General features: G+C 48.5%; 3 protein-coding genes across 3 annotated transcripts; 2 read left to right on the top strand and 1 right to left on the bottom strand.

Annotated features, from left to right (window-relative positions):
- Positions 1-688: 688 nt before the first annotated feature.
- LOC131290863 (trimeric intracellular cation channel type 1B.1) lies at positions 689-2,053 on the top strand. Its single transcript, XM_058320048.1, has 3 exons — positions 689-1,104; positions 1,469-1,635; positions 1,727-2,053. The coding sequence occupies exons 1-3, from the start codon at positions 721-723 to the stop codon at positions 2,001-2,003; spliced, it is 828 nt and encodes a 275-aa protein (XP_058176031.1). The 5' UTR covers positions 689-720; the 3' UTR covers positions 2,004-2,053.
- Positions 2,054-3,606: 1,553 nt separating this feature from the next.
- LOC131290657 (tether containing UBX domain for GLUT4) lies at positions 3,607-5,889 on the top strand. Its single transcript, XM_058319819.1, has 4 exons — positions 3,607-3,742; positions 3,799-4,267; positions 4,352-4,930; positions 5,453-5,889. The coding sequence occupies exons 1-4, from the start codon at positions 3,659-3,661 to the stop codon at positions 5,887-5,889; spliced, it is 1,569 nt and encodes a 522-aa protein (XP_058175802.1). The 5' UTR covers positions 3,607-3,658.
- Positions 5,890-7,662: 1,773 nt separating this feature from the next.
- Positions 7,663-15,086, bottom strand: LOC131290658 (uncharacterized). Its single transcript, XM_058319820.1, has 6 exons — positions 14,870-15,086; positions 14,172-14,788; positions 10,613-12,619; positions 8,774-9,331; positions 8,339-8,710; positions 7,663-8,097 (listed from the first exon to the last, which is right to left on the bottom strand). The coding sequence occupies exons 1-6, from the start codon at positions 15,084-15,086 to the stop codon at positions 7,663-7,665; spliced, it is 4,206 nt and encodes a 1,401-aa protein (XP_058175803.1).
- Between the last annotated feature and the right edge of the window lie 3,284 nt (positions 15,087-18,370).

An 18,370-nucleotide genomic window follows, 5' to 3' on the forward strand; every position in this document is an offset into this window, starting at 1 on the left:
ATAATAATCTTCAGTGGTGATACGTCGGGTACTGGTTCCGTCGGCTACCCCGCCGTAATGTGTCCAACCCCCCGCTCCCTTAACCAAGCATCTCGCACGCACACATGGGATGAGTGGTTGTCTCCCATCTTCCCATTAGCCGCTTTAGCTGCGTAAAATCCTGGGAATCCCGGGCCTTTTTCGTGGCGCGTAGCTCGAGCCGTGCAGTTGTCGCCGTGTTGTGCCGCTCCAAGGATAGATCTCTTCAGTGCGTACCTAGTGCATTCCGGTTTGGGTTTGTTGATTTTTTCCATATCTTAAACATCCGTGAAAGGGGTTCCTTTAATACTCTTTTTCCTTTAAACGACCGTTTAGGAAATAGAAATGTTCGATATTAACGCTAAATTGCATAATCTACCGTATGACATTCATTTCCTTTCCTGCTACTAATTTAGAGTGCGTGCATGCGAGGTCGCTGGTGGGTGATTAACAAAATGTGTTTAAACAAAGTGGCACATCCTGGGTTGAAATTACATTGTACATTGTGATTAATTTTGTTGGAAATTCCATTCTCCGGTGTTTCGAATGGCAAAACATTGTAAATCTTCTATAAGTAACTGGTGGAAAATGTGTAAATTTATCATCATTCCCTCTTTTCGCCCGATCCACAGGAGTTGCGTTTGCGAGCGACCAGAAATTCGAGGTGTAACCAGGTGTGGGAAAACCACTTAATTCGCCAAAATGGATCCGGAAGCGTTTCTCGATATCGCCAATCAGGTGATAAAGCTGAAGATGTTCCCGTACTTCGATATCGCGCACAGCCTGCTGTGTGCGCTTTCGGTGAAGGAAGATCTTGGCGCCGGTGCGCACGCTTTTTCGCGGAAGCATCCGCTCGCCTGCTGGCTGTCCACGATGCTGGTCGTGTTCGCTGGTGGCATGGTCGCGAATGGACTGCTCGGCGAGCCGATTCTGGCCCCGCTCAAGAACACCCCGCAGCTGCTGGTGGCGACCGCCTGCTGGTACATCGTGTTCTATACTCCGTTCGACATCGGCTACAAGGTGGCCAAGTTTTTGCCAATCAAGCTGGTCGCTAGCGCAATGAAGGAGATCTATCGTGCAAAGAAGGTAAGCGAAGTTGAACACGCGACAATGCCACATTTCGCCCGACCGCGTGCTTCCGGATTTCTTGTTTGATAGTTAAAAACATCGAGCATTCCTGTACCTGTTGAAATGCTTGAACCTGTCAAGCAACAATCACGCTGTGCTACAATCAACAAAGCATCCAACAAATCGTGCTCCACGATCAAAACAAATCGTTATATTCTGCAACAACCCATTCAAAAATACCTTGATCAACAAAGATGGATGCTGCTGCTTTCAATGCTCGTCATATTTAGCTAAAAATAGTCTTTTAAAAACCTCTCTAAATGAAAAACGTTGTTCCGGAAGTGTGAAATGATGTCCTATGTTAATTTCCCACTCTTCGTAGATCCACGATGGTGTAACGCACGCCGCCAAGCTCTACCCGAACGCCTTCATCATCATGATCATCATCGGTACACTGAAGGGTAACGGTGCCGGTTTCACCAAGCTGATTGAGCGATTGATCCGCGGTGTGTGGACACCGACCGCCATGGAGTTCTTGCAGCCGAGCTTGTAAGTGGAGTCCTATTCCTTCCCTTTAACCTGTCCGTCTGGTTCGATTGTTATTTAATGTTCTTTTCCCTTATCGTTTAACTATCAACAGCTACACCAAGGCTTCGCTGATTGCTTCCATTATCTTCGTGCTGGACAAGAAGACCGACCTGATCTCGGCGCCCCATGCGCTGGTGTACTTTGGCATCGTGATCTTCCTGGTGTACTTCAAGCTGTCGTCGATTCTGCTTGGCATCCATGATCCGTTCGTGCCGTTCGAGAACCTGAGCTGTGCGCTGCTGTTCGGCGGCATCTGGGACAGTTTGGCAAAGATTCTTGGCCGCGGTCAGGCCAAGGAAGAGCCAAAGGATGCTAAAAAATCCAACTAAACCGGCCGGTTGCTCCAACGAACTGGAGATTTAGGTTTTTTTTCTTTTATTTTGACTACGATACGAATGATCGCGGAAGCGATCCTTTTGAGCTATTTTGCTTTCTAATTATGTTTTGTACAATCACAGTCAGTCATACACACACACAGAGACATACTCTTATTGATTTGAGTACATTATGATTCGTACGAGCAGCATCCGCTTCGCAAAGGATTTAGATAAAATAGTAGTTTACTTCTTATCGTTTGTACAGTAGCACCTCTATGCTAATTTAATCATTTGAAAGAGTAGCCAAATTCGCGAGGACAAGAGCCAAAAGAGGAGTGCGTGCTTTAATTTTTACATTGAACGCAATTGTACAGTCAGTAATTTCAACGTATCTAGTCCGCAATCAGAAACGTGTACAATCTGTCGGTAGCTTGAGTTGCAACTTATTTTACCAGTTTATTTTACCAACGTTTATGTTTTTTTTTAATATTATGTTTTGACCATCATGACGGAAAGTGTGTTATGCTGTACAATCAGCATAAGCGTAAGCACTATCACCAAAAAACACAGACAGTACGACAGACTAGGTGAAAAAGCACAGCCAGATAGCAGTGGGTGATATTTGGTCGTCCTTTACGAAAGTTCATTTTGAAATAGTAAGCTTCCCCGATGGGATGGCTTAACAACTCAATGCATATGCAGAGCGAAAAGACTTGATAAACATACTTTATGCCCGCCAGCGAGGAAAGAAGAAGCACAGTAACAGCTACGATAAACCCGAACGAAAGCTGAACGATTGATCTATGCACGACGATCGATCAGCAGGAATGTCTATCGAAATTGTGGAAAGTGAGCAAAAAATCGATCATGAAGAGCAATAAAAAAACACTATGTGATTCCAGATGAAGCAAAAAGAAAATATCCTCAAACTTGTTCTAATGCTCCACCGTATGGACTACTTGGCCAATGTCCACCGTGTTAAGGCATCCAGCCGATGGCGATGTCATATTGCGCCATCTGTACCGAAGCCCAGCGCGATGTAATCACATTTGCGAGGTATATTACCTACAGCTTCCATAATTGATTTTTAAAACAAATTATCAACAATTACAAAGCCAATCCAAGTAAAATTATTACAAATTTGTTTAACGACATCAACGGCATTTTACCTTTACATCGCACAATTTCGAAAGTGAAATGTTTCGGTGAATGTTTCAGACCTCAAGCACTTTTAAAGCAAATTTGTTTATTACTAATTTGGGTGCTGGCCGAATTGGATAATGAATAATTAATATAAAACCTAACACGTTTGGCGCCGCCCGGTTTGATGTCTTTCTAATTTTATTTTTGATTAAACATATAAAAAAAGAAATATTTCAACTGTTCGTTCGATAGGAGTAAACCTGCATCTCCTGGTCTGATGTTGGCACAACAAAACCGATTGTCATTTGCTGACACAGCCGTATTATGTGAGAATTGTCACGTATGTTTGCCTGCATACGGGTCTCGCGCGATTTTCGAGAACAGTGGTCGTCCAAGCCAGTCATCCTTGCTAGTTTCAATCAATAACGATTGCATACAGAGTTCGGGGGATATCTTCACTTTCACACTTTGGAAAGAGCGCTGCCTAATTGCGAACCGAACGTAGAAGCAAAAGGTGCTACATCATGACGTCCCGAGCCGTGACCGTGCTCACGGTACACGGACGCCGGTTGAATGTGAAGGTTGAACCAAACATGACTATCCTGGAGGTAAGTAAAGGTAATAAACTAGTGGAATGTGTACCTCAATCTTCGGTCCATTCTAGGTGTTGGAAACCGTGTGCCGTAAATACAATTTTTCGCCCGATGAGTATGGCTTGACGCACCATAACCGTATGCTCGATCTGACGACCATGTTTCGCTTTTCCGGATTACCTAACAACGCGTTGCTAGAGATGGTGCAGGCGAAGCAGGCTCGCACCGAGGAGGACGTGACCATTTTGTTGCAGCTTGAGGACGGTACCCGACCGAGCGGAACATTTAAGCCTTCGGACACGTTGCTGCACGTGCTGCAGACGTTGTATCCAGATCGGAGCCCAGGTGATGCATTCCGCCTGATGGTATATATGCGCTGCGAGGTTTACTGGGATGCGATGAGCACAACCACGCTCAAGAGCCTTGGATTGTGCAATGGGCGCGCTACGCTGCGGCTGCTACAGCGTATGCCGGGAACGGCGAACACACAGGCTAACGTCTCGGCACCGTTGCCGGCGAAAAAGCAGGAGATTCCCGAGAGTGAAAAGACTGGTGGCACTAGCGACGCTGGTGAGGTTGCGAAATCCGAAAACGATCTGACAATCAAACAAAGCGAAACTCTAGCAACACACAATATCGTACCGTTGCCGACGCCGAGTACTGCGCAACAAACGGTTCCGACGCCGGAACCAGAACCGGAACGCCCACCTTCAACCGAACACACAGATCCGACGAACGATGATGCAAAAAAACCAAAAACCGACGCAACACCATCGAAAACGGTTGCACCGAAAGAAACTGTCCCTGTGGTGCGGGCTGCCGAACCGCCAACCGGACAAATTGTTATCATCGGTGAGCGCCAAGCGGTGCTGTATCACGTTTCCACCTCGGAATGTGCGATGATCGACCCGGACGATACGTTTTTCGACCTCTCCGTGCCGGAGGTGCTGCAGATGCAGAAGCAGCTGCAGGATCGCGTGAAGGCGTTTGAGGATGCACCGCTGGTGACGCGTTCGGTGCGGGAGCTCGAGCGTCAGCAGAGCCTGCTCAGCAGCATGACGCGCTACCGGCAGGCGGTAATACGGGTGCAGTTTCCCGACCGGCATGTCCTGCAAGGCAACTTTCAGGTGCACGAAACGGTCCAGCACATCGAGGAGTTCGTGCGCGGCTTTCTCGCCGATGCCGCCACGCCGTTCCATCTTTGTAAGTATTACAGCTGATAACAACTTAATGATGAGTTATTAAGCTCAAATGATATCCCATCCTGGTTGACAGCATAAAACAAACTTACTCATGGAAAGGAAATCCCAACAAGATATAATGGGTTGATTGGTTGATTTCTAAAAATGTTCAATACAATTCAATATTTCAAGTGTTTGCATTCACATGATGTTGTTTTAAGATAGTCATTACTTCTATTACCGTCAACCTTATATTGGCAGTTTAATAAGTATTTAAATTAGAGGAATAAATACTCCGTTCTAATGGTTACATGTTTAAAGGTTTGCGATTAAAAACAGTTTCGATAACTCTATGTCCCATGTGTGGGTGTAGCTATTTTTGTTCGCAGTATGATAAATCTATAGTTTTGTTCATAGTTTTTTGTATTGATTTTCGATTGTTTTATCAACAAACTTAACTGGAAACATGGTTTAAATTTAGCAATTAACCGTTCTGATGACTGTTTAAAAACGACGATTAAAATGAGTTCATTTTCGATTGCAGACACGACCCCGCCAAAGGTGGTTCTCGATTCGACAGCCTCACTGCTGGATGCCGGTTGCTTTCCGCTGGCGCTGTTGCACTTCGGCCGGTCTCAGCAGCCAAGCGCTGCACAACCCGGTGGTGAAGACGTTCCCACTAGCGGGTCGGTCTGCGTACTGCGTCCCGAGCTGCTAAGTCAGCTATCGGACGCGAACGGGGCGGCGATGGTGGCGAGCCTGGCGAAACGGGTGTCAACCGGCCGGTCGGAGCAAAACTCTCGAAACGAAGCGCAGGAACCCAGCACCGGCAGTAGCGACAGCGTCGACGAACCCCAAACGGGGGGCCCATCGCAACGATACAGAAACCGCCTTTCAGCGGCCGCCGCCGCCGCCACCACCAACTCGCCACCAAACTCCAGTGAGCGTGAGGCCAAAATCTTGAAGTTTTTGAAAAAATAGTCCTTAAGTGTTCGATTAATCATCAGTTACCGTAGATGTACCATATTTGGTGCAGTTAAGGAAATTCTGCATAAAAAGTTGAATAACCAAATCAATGTTCGGTCAAATCATACCATTTTTTGCACAGTGCGAGCCTAACTACCATTGAATATAAGAAAAATAAGTGAGAAACTCTTAAATTAAAATTTCTTTTTCTGACTGTTGAATAATTAGGAACACTGTGAGCCAAACTTGGCGCAAAATATTTTCGCTTCAAAATTAGTATAAAAATCTCAAAAAGCGCCGAATATAACCACGATTCATTGGAAATAGTTACGTTTTAACAGTTTCTGATAAAAAAAAACCTAATAATTTTTCCTTTGCGGATAAATGATTGGAAACAGTTTCACCATCTCCTTAACAGCGTTGCTAACGCGGGTAAAAAATGGCGCACTTGTGGGATGGAATTTTTCATTTAATTAAATTTACATTCAATAACATGTTTTGATCCGGATATATTGTACAAACATAAACAAATATATGACTACATATTTTAGACTGAAATAATTTGGAAATAGTCTAATATCGAAGAAAATATTAGAAAGTGCGCCAAGTTTGGACCCGCGCCAAGTATGGTGCTTCTACGGTACTATAAATTATCTTTTTCTCGGGTGGCGAGTTGTAGCGCGGTCGGCGTTTGTTCGACTGTATCCATTTGTTTCTGCGCTTATCACACGTTTTTCTTTTCCTAACTTTCATTTCCTTCATTCAGCGTTTGTCTTCATTCTTTGCGTTTATTCATTTGTACCGGAGTTGAAGCTCCAATCGGGTAGCGCAACGTATAGGGGTACACATCAAATGTGTCGGAGTAAATAAATGGACTATTGACATGTGACTACACAATAAACATTAACTGTTGGTCTACTCAAACCATTTTTCTTTTCGAGGGACTTTAAGCTGTAAAGAAAATGCAGAGGGGGGAAGTGATTCTTTTCCACATTAACCTGCCGTCACCGCGGTCTCCGATTTCAACTTTCCAGCTGGTTCAGCCCGCCACAACACAAAATGGAGAACAAAAAGACCTTCCTTATGTTTATTGCAAGTAGTGTTTATTTTACGAACGCATAATAATTGTTACACTATGAAACTAGAACTAAATAACATAGTAACAAATATACCAAAATCGATAGATATGAAATGGTAAAGGTTGAAACAATTCCCACCCCTCCCCTCATCAACACCTTCCATCGGCGATGGGTTGTGTAAATGCGAAGAGCTGGGATGCTGAACGTTACTACAAAAAAAAAAAAAAAATGGGAAAATAAATCAACGAAACAATGAAAGCTAGCCTTTTCTAGAACGTAAGAAAAAGAGAACAGAAACGAATTTAGATGTACTTAAAAAAACCGCAGACTGATTTTAAAAGCTTGGAAACTAGATTATTTAAACCAAAGTACGGCTGGTTGGAACCCGTCGTGTCTCGCCGTGGTTGCTTGCTTCGGCACAAACGTCTTTCTAGCAATGTTGCTCGATCGGCCAAGACAGGCTAGACTGCTGTTGTAGATGTTGATGTTAAAAATAATGGAAACAGTAGTGTACTAGCTACACAGCAGAGTGTCCCCTTTCCATGACGACAACCTCGAGGTCGTCTTCCCGCGGGTTTAAAACGGTTCCCATAGCTCTCTCGCGGAACCATGACGATCACCTTCGGACGATCCCGGCTTGAACTACCTCGCTTTGACTAGATGGCAAACGCGGAACCTGGTGCTGGTCGGGTTGTGGTGTGCTGCGCCGTCACTTCCTCGCGCCGTACGATTTGCTGCTCTTCGCCTGAATGATCCGCGAGATGTACGGCGTCCGGGTGTCGACGTACCCGAGGCTGCTGTTGTCCCCGTCGTCGTCGTCGTCGTCGTGTCCGACGCCGTTACCACCATCTAAACCCTCGTCCCCGGCGAGCTCCTCGTCCTCCAGCGCGTACCGGTGGCCCCCCTCGTCGTCGTCGCTGTGGTTGCCGTTGTGCGGCCGTTGCTGGAAATCGTTGTAGCTGGGACCGTGCTTTCCACCGCCGTCCTCCAGTAGTGTGCCGTTGGCGCGTCGGTACTGCCGCTGCCGCTCCATGCTTGTGAACCCGTCCTTGCGCCGGTACAGCCCCCTGCCACCGTTGACGCCACCGCCGCTGTTTTGATGTGGCAAGCTGTCCCCGTCCGGATCGGATCGTTTGCCATCGCCCTAGAGAAAGAGAGATGGAAGTGGAATAGTTAGTAAAATAAACTCATTCAGATCTACCGTCAAACGTGAAGCAAGCCGTACTAGGCTTGACAATTATTTTCCCAGAACCGTCCAGAACTCCTTCCAGCGAGTATTTTGTCTGTTGCATTGAAACAACAGGAATGTTTTGGATTTCTCTTCTCATCACATATTCGCATCAATATTATTCAGTGGTTTTGGTTGTTGTTGCCCTCTCCCTTACCGTCATATCGTGCTGGCCGATGTCGTGGCCGTCCGGGTGCTGGCCCTGGTCCGGGTGGTTTTCCATCGAGAACAGTCGCAGCTGGTGGCGAATGGAGGCTTTCTCGCGCGCCCGCTTCTTCTGGAACTCCTCCTCGACGCGCCGCATCGCCTCCAGCTCGCTCAGCCGCATCGCCTCCTTGATCTCGGCCTCGCGCGACAGCTTCTCCGCCACGCGCCGCTTCTCGATCTGCCGGATCGTGCTCTGGAAGGTGAACCGGTGGTTGCGCCGGTTGGACAGCTTCACCGGGAGCTGCTCCATCTCGCCGGCCGACAGCGCCGCGCCGCTCAATGTCGGTCCGACCGGCACCGGGTCCTGCAGGTTTTCCTTGTCCTCGCGCCGAGTCGCGGTGGCGGCTTCGTGCAGCAAGCTGTCCGACGATGGACCGCTCGCCGCCGGCACCTTTCGCTCCTTGGGCGATTCCCGGTGTGCGGAAGCTGTCGCAGGCCATGGGGTCGGCTGCGATTGAGGCTGACCGTGGCCATTCTGGTTGCGGTACGCCCGGTTGTTGTTGTTCTGATCCTGCTTGCCTCCAGCCGTCTGGCGGTCCTGGTGGGGCGGGACTGCTTTCGTCGGCTCGCGCGGCAAATACATCATGTGCTTGCCGCTGACGAGGTACCCGATCGAGCTGTGTATGCTCTGCGTGAGCGAGGTCACCCCGGGTCCCCCGCTGCCACCGCCGTCCAGCCCGGCAGCATCCTTCTCGCAGCCGGTCCGGTCGAGACTGGGGTACGACGACGGCGTCTGGGTCAGCAGCTTTGGACGCTTCTCCGACCCGCTACCAACACCACCACCACTACCGACTCCCCGCCCACCAACACCACCGGTGGCCGGGTCTAGCCGGCCCAGGAACCAGTTGTCGTTGCTGTCGATCGCGCCACTCTCCTCGCTCTTGAACGCTCCCGACACGGACTTGCGGAACTTCTGCAGACTGTTGAACACATGCTTCTCGACCTGCCGATCATCGGATAGAGACAAAAAGAAGAAAAATCATTTTAAAATCATTTCTTAATGTTTACATTATAAAAAAAAAACATTACGGTCAGTAAGTACGCTTTCTGTGCTGCCCAACAGACACAGCAAAGTGTGGCACACGACACAGAAACAAATGGTGGTACCACCGATATTATTTGTTACTCTTATTTTTGCGACATCAAACTTATTTTGGTATACTTTGACATTCATTTATCATTGTTAACTTTTCAACTAATAAAGGTTTGGTAAAGTTTGTTTTCTTTTGCCTTGTTTTGCACGGGTAGAAATGTGCATTGTTACTCGTGTAATCGTGTTTCCTAATTGATGCTCAAGTTAATCAAAGGATTAAATAACAGCTATCACATGGTAGCTATTTGAACTTTATACAAAAAGATCCTGTTTTGACAGTAAAATAGATTTGTATTTGTTAAAAGAAGTAGAACAAGATGAAATGAGGATGAGAAAAAAGTATCGAAAAGAGTAGTTTTCCATCGAAATTTTGTCGTCTCGGCTTAGGATTTTTAAGCCATAATTCACAGATAGTAGGAGACTTTTTTTTAACTTGTTCAGATTGCTTAGGTGAATATGACGAGTTACTTATACAACAGCATGCAAATAGTAGAAAAGGATATGAATTATGGATTACCAATCACATCTGAATATAGAAATAATTGGAAATCGATTCCGAATCGGAATTTATAAAACAAAACCAAAGCGGTTTCAAACTATAGCAACACTTTCACTTCTTCTCCTGATATTTCCCATGTAGATGAATAAACATTCGTCCGAGCTAGGTAGGATAAGAGAATACTTTTTCCGATATTATTCCCGCACTCACATATGCAACTAATGTGTTTGAGAGAATGGACGAGTGTACTGATACAATTAGCAATTAGAAATTAGTTAATTGGATAAATGTTAGGAGATGCACATATGAAGCATTGAGTTGCAACTATACAACAATAAAAACGTCACGAAGCAAAAGTTCCAATAAAAGTTAGTAAAAAATAGTTTTTTGAATGGGCCAAAGTTTAAACACTGGCTGTAGTTGCTAAAGGTTTGTGTATGTGTACCATGGAAGTGTAAACGACTAAAGCGTTTGTGTTGCTGACTAAATAGAGACATTGTTATGACTGTATGACACTTTACTGTGCTACCACAAATACACAGCACAGTAAATTGTGTTGTGTACAGTATATAAAAAAGTGTTACTTGACCTGCTTGACTAATTTACGAGCAACAAACGCTATCGTTTCGTACCTTCTCATCGTTGACCTCGACGTTGTAGATGGACAGGTGGTTCTCCCTCGGCAGGGACAGGCTGAACAGGTGCCCTTTGCTGGAGAAATCTCGCCCGTCTCCGAGTAGCCCGTCGCGGCCCCCGCCGCCCCCGCTCTCGGCGAGGTTGCCCCGCTGCGGTGCGTCGTTTTCACTGCCGGTGGTCGAATCGTCGTCGTCCTCGAGGTCCTGCTGCGGTGTCCACGGCATCAGCAGCAGTGCGTTCGACGACCAGCCCCCTCCACCGCCACTTTCCCCCCCGCCCGGGCCATCATCGCCGCCAGCGCACACACTCGGTTTGAGCGGATGCTTCCCGGTGCTAGAGTCCGGGGTCGAGTCGCCCGCCCGCTCCTTGGCAAGTGTTAGTGGCGGCTCGCCGAGCTCGGGCAGGCCGGCATCGCCCGAGATGCCACTGTCGCCGCTCTTGTTGTCCTGCAGGCCCGGCACCGGTTCGCGGTACACGCGCTGGATGCGATCCTCCGGCACGTCGAACTCCTGCTCGAAGGTGGGGGCGCGCAGGAAGGACGCGGTCAGCTTCTTGTCCTCTTCGTCCGGCAGCGGCGCGTCGCCCGCGTCCCGACAGAACTCGTCCTCGGTCGTGAGCAGGCGCCAGGCGGCGGCCGGGCTGAAGCGCGGAATGTCGAACTGCTTGCGGGGCAGCGTTGGGCGCAGCTTGAGCGCTATCTCCTGCTGCTGGCCGTCGTCCCACGAGCTGCCGGTGGTACTGACGCGCACATCCGCCTCGGACGACGCGACCGAATCGGACGACCGGAAGCGGCTGCCGTTGAGCAGGCTCGCGGCAAACTGATCGATCAGCTCCATCTGCGTGTGGCCGATCTCGTCCGGCGTTCGCGAACGTTCCACCCGCTCCTCGGGGTCGTCCTCGCTGCCCTTCGGCTGCGCTTGCTGCGCCTTCCGCTCGGCGAAGTACTCCGCCAGCCGCAGGTCGTTCGTCGACGTGGACAGGCTGCGGTCCTGCGCGTGTCCGTGGTCCTCGGCCCGGGACGCGTTGCCGCTCATGCCGAAGTAGAAGCTCGTTTTCGGCGGGGGCGGTGGCGGCGGCGGCGTGGCCGGAGGAGACGAATCCATCGGTGGCGGCAGCGGTGGCGGCGACGGCGACTCGCCCGGGTTCGGTTCCTTTTCCGACGCCACCGGAATAACCAGCGTCTTGGCCGACGCGGTTGGCAATTTCGTCGCCTTGGCCAGCGCCTTGGGACTGCCACTGGCGACGTGCACCCGGAAGGGGGAACCTTTCGGCGCTTGTCTGCCATTGCTTGCAGCCACCGCCGTCACCGTCGCCGCCGTCTTCCGGTTGAGCTCCGGTGACTGCTTTCGCCTTGCCATCAGTTGCAGCTCCTTCTGGAAATCGGTGATGGGTGCGCCCGGCGCCGGACTGACCTTCGCCCGCGGTTTCTCCGCCCGCGCACTCCCCCCTCCTCCCTCCTCCTGCTCGAGCAGACTCTTCACGATCGATTTGCGGCGCGACAGCGGGGGCGACATGGTCGGTTTGGCCTTCGGCTGCGGCTTCCGCTCCAGCCCGAGCAGCCCGGCGTCGAACGTTTTCTCGCGCCGGAAGAACGACATCGGGTTGGCCGGCCGGTGGACGTTGCCTTTGTCCGGTTCGGGCTGCTGCTGGCGCGCCAGCTGGTGGTGCGTCAGGCTGATGAGCTGCGACGACGCCGATGACGCCGACGGTGCGTGGAAGCTCCCACCCGGCAGCCCTTGCTTCATCAGGCTCGCGCCCGGCCCACCGCCCGCTGCGTGTCCGGAAAACTTCACGTCGGACGCTTCCGGCAGCTTCGCAATGGCGGGCGTCTTCTTCGTCTCGGCGCGCGTCTTAAACAGCCGCAGCTTTCTCGTGGCCGTCGCATTGAAGCTGATCTCGCCGTACGACGGCAGGGTGGAGGAGACGTTCCCATCGCCAGTCGGTTTGCGCAGCGGCGAGTACGCGATTATGCGCTGACGTTCGCTCTCCTTGCCGGACTCGCGCTGGGAAAGAAAGTTCGAAACCGTACTCGTTAGTTATTTTGTCATCGTCTCCGTTTGCTGACAATGAAATTTGCTATGCAAAATAACCTCAACGCTTGATTTTTTTTTTCTTGACCCTTATATCTCTTAGCTCTTGATTCCTATAGGCAGTTTTAGATCCTTGCTCTGTGTCCAGAGACGCTCCGAAAACGAAATGAGATTGGTTTTAGTTCATTTTAACAACAAAATATTAAATAGCTCCCGTAAATAAAGGTATTTCCAAAATAACAAACCAAAGTGTACAAACTGTAGGAACTATAAAGAACTACCCTAGCATTCAGCAGCAAGTTGGGTGTTTCATTTTTCGTGTAAAAATGGTCGTTTTGCCCTTTTCCCATCTGAACTACCAATTTGTATGTGTCTCCTTTAGCGAAAATCTTTTCAAATGTATCCTTTCTAGAGCTTACATTCATTCTGTCCTAGATTAATTTTATAAGTTTTATTTTATGTCCTTAGAAATCTTCGAGAACTTCTTTGGTTGTTTATATACCTTTAAACATGTTTTAAAGGCATTTTTATCTCGATTGAACCATGAGATGGTCCTCTTCTTAATTGCATAGATGCAGAGGCAGATCATAGGGTAAGTAAACCGAGCAGTTGCTCGGGGCCCCGAGTTTTAGATAGCCTCGTACTTTTCCCCCATAAATTTTCAATTTCAAATGATGACATAATTTTTATTATTTTTAAAAAAAAGTTGCTTCTCTTATCAAAAGCGTTATAAATTTGTGAATTTACTTTCGAATGAAAGTAAACGAAGAACATGAAAGTGCGAGAATGATGCTACTGAATTGTCTTAATTGTGTTTTGAATGAGAAAAGTACACCAAACGTCACATTTTCGTGTTAAAATGAAAAAGATGGATGCATCAACATATATAAAAGATACAAGTGTAAAGATTATATTAAAGAAGGGGAAAATATTAGAATAGTTGGACGCGAATTAGCAAAAGTAATGCCCCGCCCATTTCCAAACATATTTCTAATGCAAATTTGGTGTACTAACTTTTTCTTTTTCGAACATGTTACTAAAAACTCACTATTTAGGTTTTCTAACGACAGAAAAGTTATTAAACTAAAAAGTAACATATTAAATTACCTATCCACTTTGTTCATACAACGATTCTTGTCGAAAGTTCACAAAGATGGTTTCGCATGAAATATGGTTAGGAAAAAACAGGCTTTGACATTAAAATAACATCGAATTACATTAGGGAAAGATTTTAGTTTGATCTACATTTGATTCCTCATGTTGTGGTTTGATCATACATTTTGAAATATAAAATTGAACGGTGAGTGTTTTGTATGTTTTTGGGACCTTCAAGTTATAGCTTGATCTGCCTCTGCACCGATGAACGATTAGTGCAAGTTGTATTTCGATTTACATACAATGTGTTGTGTGGGTATTATTTCATTCGAAATGTTCTAGTTCTTCTATGTGTTTTCATATACTTTTGCTTTGTTCGTCATCGATATTGCGGTGTTTCGATAATGTGTGTTTTCTCTTCGAGGCTCACCTTTTCGATCAGCGGAGGTACCGGGGCCGCCTTCTTCTTGTTTTTGCCCTTCATGATTTTCGACTGCGCCGTGTTGGGTTTCCGTGCGGCTCCACCATTGGTCTGTGGCTGCTGGTCGCCGGTTGGCGCGCCATTGCGAGGCCCTTGCAGTGACAACCGGAGGTCGGGCTCGGAGCCGAAGCGTTTGCGGTGGTTGAGCGCAGCGGCGTCGGCGGAAGTGCGCGCGCTCGGCTCCCCGTACCGCTCCTGGCCGGCCGGCAGCGGCCTTCCCCCGCGTCGGTGTGTTGGTTCCGGCTCTTTCGGTCCCGCCCGGTTCGCTCCGACCACCATGTTGAGCTGCGTGCGGGAGCGCGTCATCAGCAGGCGCGGTGCCTGGGAGCTGGCCGCACCCTGCTGCAGCTGCAGGTCCTCGTCGCACTCGCTGAAGCTGGCCGGCTGCTGCTGGGCGTGCTGATGCTGCTGGTACGTCGGCGACGAGATGCTCTTCGAGCGCTGCAGCGCCTGGTTGTTCTTGCTGATGGTGCCACCGGCGTGCAGGATGTTACCGTTGTTGGTCGACCGGAGCTTGGCCACCTTGCCCGGAATGTCCGGCAGAACCTTGATCTGCTGCTGCTGCTGCTGCTGCTGCTGCTGCTGGGAACCGCCGGAAAAATGGCCACTGTCATCCGGTTTTTGGTCGTGCATGTGGTGCAGGTAGTCGTAGTCACGGGGTCCTCCTCCTCCTCCTCCACCCCGTCGCCCGTGCTCACCGCGCTGGTACGAGTCCATCCAGGAGGACGACATGGCGCCGCTCGCACCCGCCTCCCCCCGCATCGCGTCATGGTACCGCTGGTGGTGGTGATGGTAGCCCTGCTGGTGATGGTACCCACCCTCCTCGTAGCTCGCCAACCCATTCATGCTGCCCGAATTTCCCATCGTGGACGGTTTTCGTTCGCTTTTCCTCTCAACCTCTTTCTCGACTCACGGTCAACGGTCGGTCAAATTTCTGGTAAATTTTCGTCCGCACGGATTGGTGCTTAGCATTGACACATCGCTTTGTTTTCGCTCACTTGTAGGTATCTGAATCCTGGGGAAGAGAGAGGGAAAGAAAGAGAGAGAAAAACGATTAGTGAATCCGTCAGAGCTTGGCAAATGAAGTGAAACACATTGTTTTAGAAGGTAGTTTTTAAACATTAAAGTAATTTCGAAATCTTCTTTCTTCTAATATATAAAAGTCCCCGTTGTCTGTATATAAATATGTATATATATATACATATATGTATGTGATCGCATCACGCCAAATCTTCCGGTCCGATTTGCACCAAACTTGGCAAGAAGGTAGCTAATTGTCCAAGGTTAAATGTTCTGAACTTCGTTTGTTGATCGGGGAAGGGGAACCGAGGGGTACTAACACTACCCCATACCACACAAATGGTAAAAAGGCAATATGGGTATCAATTTCGTGGTATTTAGGGTCTCTAAATCGAATGGCCTTACTCTTAATGTTCAATATAAGCCCAGACTCCCTCTACCCTCCTCCTCTTCAGTAAAACAATATTGTAATGTAGCTTATTAAATGTATTTGGTTAAAAAAATATAAATAAATGTTAAAAATAGCATTTTCAGCAATAGTAAAATTTAAGATTGTAAAACTCAAACACTCAAAATGAATACACTCTGCTGTTTAGAATTTCTGAACCGGGTTAATCAGTTAGTTGAAGAAGAATCTCAAGCCTTTGAAATGTATGCGCGCGGACTTCCAAAACTTGTGTCTAAACGGGCCGAAAAAAACATGGCCAGACCTTGGGGAAGGCACCGGGTAGAACATTCGCCCGGAATGCCACTGCCGACCAATTTACCGTAGCCGGGGCCACTGTAAACAGGGTCATCGCTACGCCTCTCCAAACCTCGCGTACTAAAATCTTGACATAACGGTTTTTCGGGGCGGGTTTGTTGTTATTGTTTCGTACTTGGCGTAGCCCGTTGGAAAATCCGTTAAATGACTTCTGCGCCCCCCCCTGTTGCCTTGGCTGCTCGGGTACGCACCCCCTCCACATCCTCTTCTCACCCTCCAGCTGGGGGGAACAGCACAAAATCCTCGTGCCGTGTCTTCTGCTCATTAGCGTCACACAAGAGCCGGGAAACGATCTAGCCGATCGCTTCACGGCTGCTACTTCTCGGGAAAACTCGGGCCTCCCGGGTTCGTCGTACCGTTTTCCCGGTGGAATCTTTCGTTACAGCACGGTTGGTTGGTAAATTGGTTGTTGCAGTACACTTGTTTTATTTTACCGCTTTGACAAAGCAAAAACCAAAATGATTTCGATTCAGAACAGTAACTCGCAAAAGCATGAACGTTGTGAATTTTCCCTCAGCGATAACAAAAATCCGTTTACATTATCAAACTGTTCAGCATCAATATTTCTGTGTGTGTAAATGAAAATGTGTTTTCGGGCCCTGCTGTATTTTGTTTCGCTTTTTAAAACAACAGTTGAATGATTTAAAAAGTTCAACAATATATTTACAAAGTCAATTGCTGGCAATAGTTCCACAAAAGCGTGTAGCTTCCTCACTCAGCACGATGATTTTTCCGACCATTTCACCCTCGAGAAGGGAATGTTGCACAAATTGATTGAGAGAAGTTCGTGGTATTGCTTCAATCGAAGGGTTTTACTGAGATGATCAACAGTTCATCGTGTTGTGTTTGTGTTTAGAAATTTTTGTGACGTTTGAAAACAATAAAGGTAAAGAAGCTTCTCAGATCGAAGATTTCATCAGGAAAATTAAAACGCAAGGTGCGAAAGCAATCAAACAGAAGTAAGAGCTTCAGTGCCTTGGGGTTGTTTAAATGTTTTTTTTTTTAATTTTGATAGTTCCCAGCATCTTGCTCCGTGTTGACGTGTCCAGAGTGCAACACTTTGAACCTTTGCGCCGATTTCGAGAGTTGGAAATCGGCAACCAGCTCGCTTTTGAAGGTGAAGCTTTCTGCATTTGATACTGGTCCGAAATTTAATGCATTCGGTACACTGCGAAGGCTGATGAATATGGCTGAGATATGCACTAAATCTCCGCCTAACGTTGGGTGTTGGGAAATTGTGGAGCTCATACGCGGGTAAGTGGTTTTCCAAGCCGTCTTGTTTTTGTTTTCCACCATTTGAACTTCTGCACAAACAATCACGCGGTTTTTTCGAGGGTGCGCACGGATAATCTCCATCCATTTTATGAAGGGAGGTGGAGATGGAGGGGGGGATGGGGGATGGAAAAGTGGCGGTCTGTCACACGGATGCTCCAATAATTTCTCCTTGGCCACGGTGGCTTATCGTGATCGAGGTTGTGGTGCCTCACCAGCAGGGCGAAAACAATTACCAATTCCTCCTCGGAAGGTGACCCCGGGGGCGCGCCTTACTGGCAATCTTCCCTCCTCCCTCCCCCCTTCCCCACCCCATTGTCTGACGGGCGGTGCGGGGTTGCGTTTCATTTAGAGCCCGGTGCAACTTCCCGGGCCAACCCCCCCCCCGGCGCAAAGTCGGAAGCGTCGGAGGGCGAGAAAAATTATGAGAAAATTAAATGGGCACCCGGCAGGAAGCCTAATTGTCCTCGGGAACCCCCCCCCCCCCCCTCCCCCCTCGGCGTCTGGGCGGGGTGACATCCATCCATCCGAGCGCGGGTTTTTTCGGGCTGCGTCCGTTAGGGAACGTAACAATTGAAAATTTAATTCCACGCAGCCGCCGCCAAACCCGGTGCTCGTCAGCGCCCGGTGAATTAAATTAGAAGAAGCAGATGGGGAGGAGATAAATTACACCAATCCCAACCCGTTAAGGTCGCTCCCACGATCGCGTTTGTCTTTTATTATTATTACTATTATTTTTTCATTTTCCACCCCTCCGGCTCCATTTTTCCACCCACAAGACAAATGGATGGGAAGATGCGAGAGGAGCGAGGGGGGGGGGGGATATCTGTAAACGAAACGGAACAAAACTGCTCGGGAGGTTGGAAGGTGAATTTGCATTTAATGCCACCAATGCAATGCGAAACCTGCCGGCGGCCTCGGATTTAGCAGCGCAAAGGAGGGGGGAGGGGGGGAGGGGGGGGGGAGGGGGTCGAGCAGATCTCCCCCCGGGGACCAGGGTGGCTTTGGACGGCGAATAGAAATCGGTGCCGGTGCTGTACTTTCACTCTTACGCACTCTTGGCATGCATCTCTCGTGTGTGAGATAGTGCGAT

The sequence above is a fragment of the Anopheles ziemanni genome, chromosome X, assembly GCF_943734765.1.
Source record: "Anopheles ziemanni chromosome X, idAnoZiCoDA_A2_x.2, whole genome shotgun sequence".
NCBI lineage: Eukaryota > Metazoa > Arthropoda > Insecta > Diptera > Culicidae > Anopheles > Anopheles ziemanni.